Raw genomic sequence first — 9,395 nt, forward strand, 5'->3', positions numbered from 1 at the left:
TCTGGTGCCAGGCTGGGACTGACTTTGCCACTTACAAACTGTGTGATCATGGCAAGCACTTAACCTCTCGGTGCTTCCATTTCCCTGTATCTAAAATGGAGATAAAAAGAAAGTCTATCTCACAGGACTATTGTGAAGAGGAAACTACGTACTTAAAATATGTAGTGCATTTAAAACATGACCAGTATTATGAGTGTAGTCTGTAATATTATCAGCCCCTCTCGTCTCTTCAGCTGTCTTCTTCCACTGTAAAAACAAAACAAATGTAAAAATCCACTTCCTCCATTCCACAACCCTTCTGGCTGTGTCTCTTCCCTCTGACCTCCTAGCTCTGTGTTCATTCCCTGATGTCTCATAGCAGGAAGAAAATCTCACTTTAAAACCCCATAACTATTCTATTATACAGACCAGGAAATAGAGGCTTAAAATCAAGTCTAAGAAATGCCCCCAGGGTCACACAGCTAATAAGTGACGGAACCAGGATTCAAGCACCTGGTCTGAGTGAGTGTAAAGCCAGAACTTTCCCAGCACCTGAGCATCCGGAGTGTTGGAGTGGGCGGTGGGACAGGCAGTGGGAAGGGTTACCGAGGATGGGATTACGGAGCCTCAGTCCTGGGGTGACTCCTTCATGGGCCCATGGCGCCACCTGCCGGCAGAAAGGGAAAGGGTGTACGTGGAGTGCTGAGGGAAGACTGGAGGGGGGGAAAGAAAGAGAAAAGGGTGGGAAGGCAAAGGAAAGGAGGAACAGAGGGAGGAGAAAAGACAGGGAAATTTAGGTTTTGTGGAGGGAAGAGGACGAGGAACCATTTGCTGATTAGAAGAGAGCAGAAGCTGCCAAACCTTGGTCATTTCTTTGAAAGTGTGTGTGTGAGAGAGAGTGTGGGAGCCTGTAGGTATGTACCTCAGAAGTTAGCCTATTGTTAGTTGCTGGGAGTCAGTCCACAAAGAGTTCAGTGTGTGTGTGTGTGTGTGTGTGTGTGTGCGCGCGCGCGCGCGCGCATTCAGGAGCAGCAGCAGGTGTGTATGTGTGTAACTACGCTGAACGTGTGAACATCTGAGTGGCGACGTGCGCAGATGCAGGGTGTGTGTGAGTGTCAGTAGATGCAGGGCAAGAAGCGTCTGTGCACTATCGTGGTGGGGGGCACACAGAAGTTCTGGAGAGCCGCTTGTCCCACCCCAGACTGTTCACCCTTCTTGGGATCAGGAAGGGTGTTGCCCATGGCTGGGTTGCCAGGCGGAGGCCTGCTGCTATGGTTGTGGGGACCTGTCTCCAGGCAGCAGGGGGCAGCAGGGGGAAAGGGGAGGCTGGCCACGGGTGGGGCCTGCGGGCGGGCAGAAGGAGGCCTTTAAAGCAGCTACCCCGCCTGCAGGTGAGCAGTGGTGTGTGAGAGCCAGCGTCCCTCTGCCTGCCTACTCGGTGGCAGCTCCCTGGAGCTTTTCAGTCCCTTCTGGAGCCTCAGCAGATCCCTCTTTCAGAACTCGCTGCCAAGAGCCCTGAACAGGTGATGACATAGGATAGAGATTATCCTACGAAGCAAACAGATTCAGGGAGCTGGAAGAGCCACAGAGAAGGTCCTGGAAGGGCCTGGGGTGGGTCTGGGAAGGGACTCAGGATATATACGTGCCAGGGAAGGGCATGGAGTGACCTACAGCATGGGAATCAGGCTTGGGGTGCCAGTGGAGGAAACTGGGGTGTTAGGATCTCAGAGTGTAAGGTGCTGGTAGAGGGCATGTGTGGTATAAGGGGCAGGGGTGTCAGGATGGGAAAAAGTCCTGAAGTGTCAGAGTCCAGGTGCAGGGGAAGCTTGGTGGGACATGGGTCCAGGTCTGGCATGTCAGGATCCAGAAGCCAGGGCCAGCCCAGGTAGGGGAGAGGAGAGAAAGTCCTAACTCATACATATCTGCTTCCTAGGAGCCACCATGCAGTGCTTCGGCTTCCTTAAGACCATGATGTTCCTCTTCAATTTGATCATCTTTGTAAGTATGGAGGTTGTGGGCTCTTTGGGGCTCGCCACAGGATCAGGTCACAGCCTAAGCAGAGCCCAGACTGGGGAAAGGGAGACTGCTGTGCCCAGACTGTGTCCTGCAAGTTTCCCCTCATGAGTGGGATGCAGAGGTCTCCCCAAAGGCTGCTTCCTGGTCCCGTAGCAGCCAGGCTGCCATACAAGGGTGTGTGTGACGTACGTACATGAAGTGAACAGCGAACAAAAGAAATACTGCATCTGCCCCTTTACTGTCTTTCTAAAATGGCATTTTAACTTATTTTATGATCTGAATCTAAGTGCTAAAAATATCCTGAGGAAACTGTGTGTCAAAACAAACAGCTACGCTTTCAACCTTCAGCATCCTGTATTCAGGGGCCGTCTTCAAGACCGAACATTGTCATCCCTAAGAGATCAAGCATTTCCTGCAAGGATTGTTTAAGTTATTACATCAGACTGAGTTTACGACAGAGGGACAAAGAGTTCTTCTTCTTCTTCTTTTTTTTCCTTGCTAATTAGTGGGAAGAAGCTTTCATGGAAGATGGGCTCAGGTACTGACAAAATGAGGAGGGTATACTTTTTCAGTATTTTCAACAGAAGGGGATAGAAAAGCTTAGGGTAACTCCTCCCTTTGAGGAAGCTTCAGCCCAGGCTTAGGGTAGGGTAGGGGAGGCTAGCAGGAGGGAGTCTCTCCTTTTTGTAGGTGTTGGGGGCCCAGAGAAGGAAGAGGTTTGCTTAAGTTCACCCAGTATGGAAGGAAATTCAGGGGCCTTTGCATGATGGGGAGCTGAAAGGAGAGGGCTCATGTCTCATGAGAGCAAAGGGTCTATCTCAAGCAGCCCTTATTCATTCAACAAATGTTCATAGCCCAAGACTCCATGCTGGGTGCTGGGGTGGCCGGTAAGCAAAACTGTTCTCCACTCTCAAGGATGTCCGGTCCAGTAAGCCAGATAGGCAGATAGTAATAGCGCAGTAAGTTTGGGCTTAGCACAGGGACCATGGGAGCCCACAGGAGGGTCTTGAACTCAGTCTGGCTGGAGAATACTTCCTGGAAGATATAGCCGAAGCTGGGAATTTGCACTGGATGGGGGAGTTTTAAAGCATACATAAATGCTCAGAGGCAATGAAACCAGATATCGTTCAGAAAACCAGGAACAGATTTCATAGGACATATTTGAGAAGCCGAGCAATGAGGCGTAAAGCCTGGAGATGGTGGTGGAGATAGAGAGAAATGGACCAAGTGGACAAAGGACAAGGCCCTAGAATGGTGGCTGAGGGATGGAAGAAGGGGCAAGGGAGACAGGTCTTGGAGATGATGCCTGTATCTCTGGCATGAGCAACATGGGAAGGGCAGAGGGGGCTGTCCCACAGGCAGGTGAGTACCCAGTGAAAGTGCTGCTCAGATCGGAGCTGGCCGTGGACTTGTTTTCTTTTCTCTCTCTTTTTTTTTTTTTTTTTTTTTCCTCGTTGAGACAGGGTCTCTGTCACCTGGGCTGGAATGCAGTGGCCAATCAGAGCTCACTATAACCTCGACCACCTGTGCTCAGGTGATCTTCTTGCCTCTGCTTCCTGAGTAGCTGGGACTAGCCACCACACCTGACTAATTTTTTAAATTTTTTTGTAGAGGCAAAGTCCCACTATGTTGCCCAGGCTGGTCTCAAACTCCTGGCCTCGAGTGATCCTCCTGCCTCAGTCTCCCAAAGTGTGGGGATTATAGGCATGAGCCACCTCGCCTGGCCTGGAGCTGGCCATGGATATTTAAAAGTCATGTGCATGTAGGTGGTCACTGAAGCCATAGGAGCGGATGAGAGCTCTTGGAAAGTGAACTCTGGAAAACTCAACGTATTGCGGATAGGCAGAAAAATAGCCACCATGAAGGAGATTGAGAAGGAGCAGTGGGAGACGGGAAGGAAAACAAGGAGAGCCAGATATCAGAGAGGCCAAGGATATGGCCTGTGAAATGTCCACTGGATTTAGCACAGGGTGACACCAGAAACCTTGCAGCCACGTTAGAGTGGGTTAGAGTGGGTAAAAGGGGAGGAAGCAGAGACTAATTTAGATGTGTAAATCAACTTGGAGAAACTGGGCTGAGATGGGTAGACTCTCTGATGTGGTCTGTGCCTTGGGCTTCCTTTGGCAACAAGGAGCTACTTTTTATTCCTGAATCTGGGGGAGGCAATGGGTTTCCAGAAGCTCTGGCCTGAGAGGGTTAAAGGCAAATCCGGTTTGGTCTCTGGCCTCTGTTGCCCAGACATTGCCAGGCTGGGCAGAGCAGGATAGGGCAGGCCTCCGTCTCCTTGAAATTTGACCCTGCAGGCTAGAAGCCCAGCCTTCTGTCCTTGGGCAAACATGCCAGGCATCCAGCCACAATCTGCCACCTCACTCCTGGTTCTGACCTCAGCTTTTATAGCTGGAGAGTGGGGACTGGGCACTAAGGTGACGTCAGGCTGATCCATCCGCTGAAGCCCTGGGTCAGGGAGGCTTTGCTTTCAGAGCTATGGGAACTGGGCAAGACCCTCCCCAGTCTGGGCCTCGGGACTTCCTCTGGTTTGGGGCTGAGCTGGAGAGTATTTAAGAGAAGCTCTGGCTGTATTCCCCCCACTAGGTGCCTCAGTTTCCACTTGTGAGGCGAGAAGGTCTAGTCTGGATGAGGGGGAAGGCCTGGAGTTGGATCTTGGAGAGGAGCCAGGTGGGGCCTCAGGGTGGGTGAACTTTCTCCAACCTCCGTGCTCGCCAAGGTTGGGAGCAGGTGTAAACTCAGCTGCGCCTCTGTTACTACGGTGACCGTTGAGCCTGTTCAATGCCACCACCCCGCTGTTTCCACCTATCAGAGGACAGAGGTGTTCGAGGCACCCATAGCCCAGAAAGGAAATGGGAGACTGGCCCTCACCTGCCTGTTTTCACTCCTAGCTATGTGGCAGGATCCTGGCAGCAGTGAGGGAAAGTCTTGCCCCCCTCCCCACTCTGTGGATAGTTCTAGAAACCCCGAGCTCATCTATATCTGCCAAGGTGTGCAGCCTTATCCTGGCTATGGGTGTCTCTGCTCCCATTTTTCTGGCTCTATAGGATGTTTCCCTCCCTACAGGATGAGTTTTTAGACTTCTTAGCCAATAGAGGGGGAAGTTTCTTGGCCCCCATCCCCCTGACAAAACTGTGATAATGAGCTACTTCCCAGCACTGTTTCAAAGCCTACGTGACCTCTCTATCCCCAGCTGTGTGGCGTAGCCCTGTTGGCAGTGGGCATCTGGGTGTCAGTCGATGGGCCATCCTTCCTGAAGATCTTCGGGCCGCTGTCGTCCAGTGCCTTTCAGTTCGTCAACGTGGGCTACTTTCTCATCGCGGCTGGTGCTGTGCTCTTTGCTCTTGGTTTCCTGGGCTGCTACGGTGCTCACGCTGAGAACAAGTGTGCCCTCATGTTGGTATGTCAAACCCAGCTCCACAGGCCCATGACCAAGAGTCCCCTTCACTTTTGACATCAGGCCCTGGGAATCCCCAAACCCTGCTTTGAACTCCAGGGCCCTCAGCACGGGGACCCCTGCCTTATTTTTTCAGGGGGTGGACTAGGGCAAGGAGGGCATAAGGGACTGTCTCTTCCTAAAACCCAGACTCCTGTTCCCCACTTAGTTCTTCATCATCCTCCTCATCATCTTCATTGCTGAGGTTGCAGCTGCTGTGGTCGCCTTGGTGTACACCACATTGGTGAGATGCTGGGATGGGGCAAGGGAGGAAGACTGGGCAAAGCCCTGGAAGGAGGCTGTGGCCTGCGAATGGCCACCTTCTCTACCAGCCCCTAAACACTGGCCTGCCCAACTCAGGCTGAGCAGTTCCTGACGTTGCTCATCGTGCCTGTCATCAAGAGCGACTATGGTTCCCAGTCAGACTTCACCCAAGTGTGGAACTCCACCATGAAAGGGGTAAGGTGGGCTAGGGGAGATTCTGGGGTAGAGAGAAAGAAGCAAGACCCCACCAACCACCCTCCCCATCTTGTTTCCAGCTCAACTGCTGTGGCTTCAACAACTACACTGATTTCGAGGGCTCACCCTACTACAGCTCGAACAACAACACCTTTCCCGCATACTGTTGTACTGACAATGTCTACGCAAACGACACAGCCAAGGAAATCTGCACCAGCCAAAAGGCCCAGAGCTCAGCTGTAGAGGTGTGGGCCGGCATAGGAGGGTGGGGATTGTTTCGATGGCCTCAGAAGTAGCAAGTGAGGATGGGGGTAGGGCAGCTGCAAACTATAAATGCTCTCTCCCCTCCCCCAAGGGGTGCTTCGATCAGCTTCTGCAGGACATCCGAACCAATGCAGCCACCGTGGGTGGTGTGGCAGCCGGAATTGCGGCCCTAGAGGTATGTGGATGAGGAGGCTGGGGCTGGGATATGGCCAGTGGACCAGGGCTGCTTGACATGCCTCTGAGGCCTCTTTGGAGGAAACAGACTTCTAACAGAGCTTCATGTAGGGTGTTTGGGGGGCAGGGGACAAATGCTTCAGGATCCCAATCATGTCCTCTCATCTCTCTCTGTTCCTCCCCCACCAGCTGGCTGCCATGATTGTGTCCATGTATGTGTACTCCAACGTGAAATAAGACTGCTTCTGCCTCTGCCACTACTGCTGCACATGGGAACTGGGAAGAGGTACCCTGGAACAGCCAAGAAGCAGTGACCAGAGCGGGGACAGGATCTAACAGTGTCAATGGGGCCAGAGTGGGCCTGCCTTTTCTGCCGTAGACTTGGGGCTACATAGGGACCACACCTTCTAGGCTGTGCCTGACTTTTCCTTCCATTGGTAGGGCTGGGGCCCACCTGTTCCAGAGCCTCTAAGTAGCCAGTTCTCCTGTCCCTTCCCCCAGTCTCTTCTTTAAACCCTTGGCATCCCCTTAGGCCAAGGAGGGCTCTTGGTGATCCCAGTCAGTTCTCTACTGGGGGATGAGTCAAGGCACCTTATGGCCTGGACACACGTGAAATCAGCAGAGCCACCAGGCAGTTGTGCAGAAGGCACTTCAGAACCCATAAACCAATTGAAATGTTTCCATTTGGACTCTTTGTATATCCTTGGGGAGAGGGGCCCATATTGCCTAAACTGGCCTCAGATTTCTGTGGGGCTGCCGACTCAGAAGCCTGGGAAGACAGCAGCAGGGAAGTGGCGTGGTTATTTCTCCCCTGTGTTTGGGTTCCAGGCCTGGGAGGGAGCCTAAGAGGAATGGCCAAGAGGGCACGAGGAAGTGGGGGCTGGGCCAGTCTGCCTTCTTGTAACCTGGGAGGACTTTGGCCTGAAACTGCCCCCTCCTGGGTGTGGGCACTGGACTGGAAAGCTATTAAAATAACAAGCCGTGCCCAAGTCAGGGAGGGGAGATCAGATTTACTCCCATAGCAATGGGAAAGAGCCACTCCTTACGCTCTGGGAAGCCCTCCAGGAGGCCCCATCAGAGGGTCCATGCTGCCTCCCCTTCCCACCCAGGCAAAGCCCCAGATCTGTCCCTGTGTTGGGGATGTCAGAAAGAACTTCATTTATTCTTTGGTGCTGGTCTACCTGGTTTTCTTCAGACCTAATCTCTTATTTAGCCCTAACCATCCCCCCACTGCAAGTGGGGACACCGGGGCTAGGAAAGGCCAGGCGACTTGCCCCAGTCCCACAGCCTTCAGTGAAGAGCTGAGCCTGGGGCCGGGCACAGTGGCTCAAGCCTATAATCCTAGCACTCTGGGAGGCCGAGGCGGGAGGATCACTTGAGGTCAGGAGTTCAAGACCAGCCTGAGCAAGAGCGAGATTGTGTCTCTACTAAAAATAGAAAAAAATAGCCAGTCTACTAAAAATAGAAACAAAAAATTAGCCGGGCGTGGTGGCTCACGCCTGTAGTCCCAGCTACTCGAGAGGCTGAGGTGGGAGGATCGCTTGAGCCCAGGAGTTTGAGGTTGCTGTGAGCTATGATGATGCCATGGCACTCTAACCTGGGCAACAGAGTAAGACTCTGTCTCGAAAAAGAAAAAGAGAGCTGAGCCTGGGTTCGAGTCCAGACCAACTCCAGAGCCTGGTGGTCCTGGCTGACATGGTAACAGCTCCACTCCAAGGGGCACCTGGCCAGAATGGCCCTGACACAGACCTGATAGCTATTGAGCCAGGAGTGACAGCATTAAAGAGGGTAGCTTCAAGCCAGAACCCAGAGAAGGTGAAAGAAAAGTAAAAAAGAGAAAAAAAAAAAAAAAGAGGGAGGCTATAGTGGGAAGATTATCACGTCTGCTACCAAGCAAAGCCCAGCCTGACAAACCAGCCCCACTCCTCACTTGTCTTTGACCCCTGTATCCCTCTTCCCAGACTTTTCCATGGCAGCCTGGAATTACCACCCCCTTGCTGAGCCCAAAAAAGAACAGGGACCTGGCCAGAGCCAGGTAGTGCCTGAGAGCAAGTCTGTGAGGCCCAGACCAAGAACCTCCTGGGCTGCTGAGCAGGGAGAGGAATTAGCCCACCTCACCCCTTCGCCACCACTGTGCCTGTCACACACTTCCCCTTTGCCAGGTGCCTGTGTAGAGGCTGAAAGGAGTTTGTTTGCCCAGGGCGGGTCTCCATGTCATCATGGGCTAATTGCTTCTCAACCTGGCTCTCAGTGCCACTATCTCTAGCTCCAGCAAACACTAACGTCATCAGGGTGGTGAGAAATATTCAAGCTATACGCCACCTATGCCATCACCGGGCTGGGCTCCAGGCACCAGTGGAGACAGGGGCAGAGGACAGGCAGAAGGACAGGAATTCAGTCAGTTCCTGCCTCCTTGACCAAGGTTCTATACTTTTTTTTTTTTTTTGAGACAGAGTCTTGCTCTGTCACCTAGGCTGGAGTGCAGTGTTATCACCATAGCTCACTGTGGCCTTGAACTCTTGGGTTTGATTCTCCTGCCTCAGCCTTCTGAGTAGCTGTGACCACACCCGGCTAATTTTTTTTTTTTTTTTTTTTTTTTTTTTTTTTTGAGACAGAGTCTCACTCTGTTGCTCAGGCTAGAGTGAGTGCCATGGCATCAGCCTAGCTCACAGCAACCTCAAACTCCTGAGCTCAAGCGATCCTCCTGTCTCAGCCTCCCGAGTAGCTGGGACTACAGGCATGCACCACCATGCCCGGCTAATTTTTTCTATATATATTTTTAGCTGTCCATATAATTTCTTTCTATTTTTGGTAGAGATGGGGTCTCGCTCTTGCTCAGGCTGGAACCCGGCTAATTTTTTAAAAATTTTTCTGTAGAGACAGGGGTCTATGTTGCCCAGGCTGATTGCAAACTCCTGGCCTCATCCTCCTGCCTCAGATTCCCAAAGTGCTAGGATTACGGGTGTTTGCCACTGCACCCGGCCCAGCTTCTATACTTACATAGAGCCAGGCACTCACCCTTCTGTTCCTAAGTCCTTCACAGATCCCTTAAATGTCATGC

At 52.3% G+C, this 9,395-nt stretch overlaps 1 protein-coding gene across 2 annotated transcripts; it reads left to right on the forward strand.

Moving 5' to 3' along the window:
* The first annotated feature begins 484 nt into the window (after window positions 1-484).
* On the forward strand, window positions 485-6,989 carry TSPAN1 (tetraspanin 1). Of its 2 annotated transcripts, none has more exons than XM_069477879.1 (8): window positions 485-501; window positions 1,913-1,977; window positions 5,195-5,401; window positions 5,607-5,681; window positions 5,798-5,896; window positions 5,977-6,141; window positions 6,252-6,335; window positions 6,524-6,989. In XM_069477879.1, the coding sequence occupies exons 2-8, from the start codon at window positions 1,921-1,923 to the stop codon at window positions 6,569-6,571; spliced, it is 735 nt and encodes a 244-aa protein (XP_069333980.1). In that variant the 5' UTR covers window positions 485-501; window positions 1,913-1,920; the 3' UTR covers window positions 6,572-6,989. The 2 variants fall into 2 exon arrangements, with proteins under 2 accessions (XP_069333980.1, XP_069333979.1); XM_069477878.1 differs by lacking the exon at window positions 485-501 and adding an exon at window positions 1,397-1,502.
* The last annotated feature ends 2,406 nt before the right edge of the window (window positions 6,990-9,395 follow it).

Source organism: Eulemur rufifrons, chromosome 8 (assembly GCF_041146395.1).
Source record: "Eulemur rufifrons isolate Redbay chromosome 8, OSU_ERuf_1, whole genome shotgun sequence".
Classification (NCBI taxonomy): domain Eukaryota; kingdom Metazoa; phylum Chordata; class Mammalia; order Primates; family Lemuridae; genus Eulemur; species Eulemur rufifrons.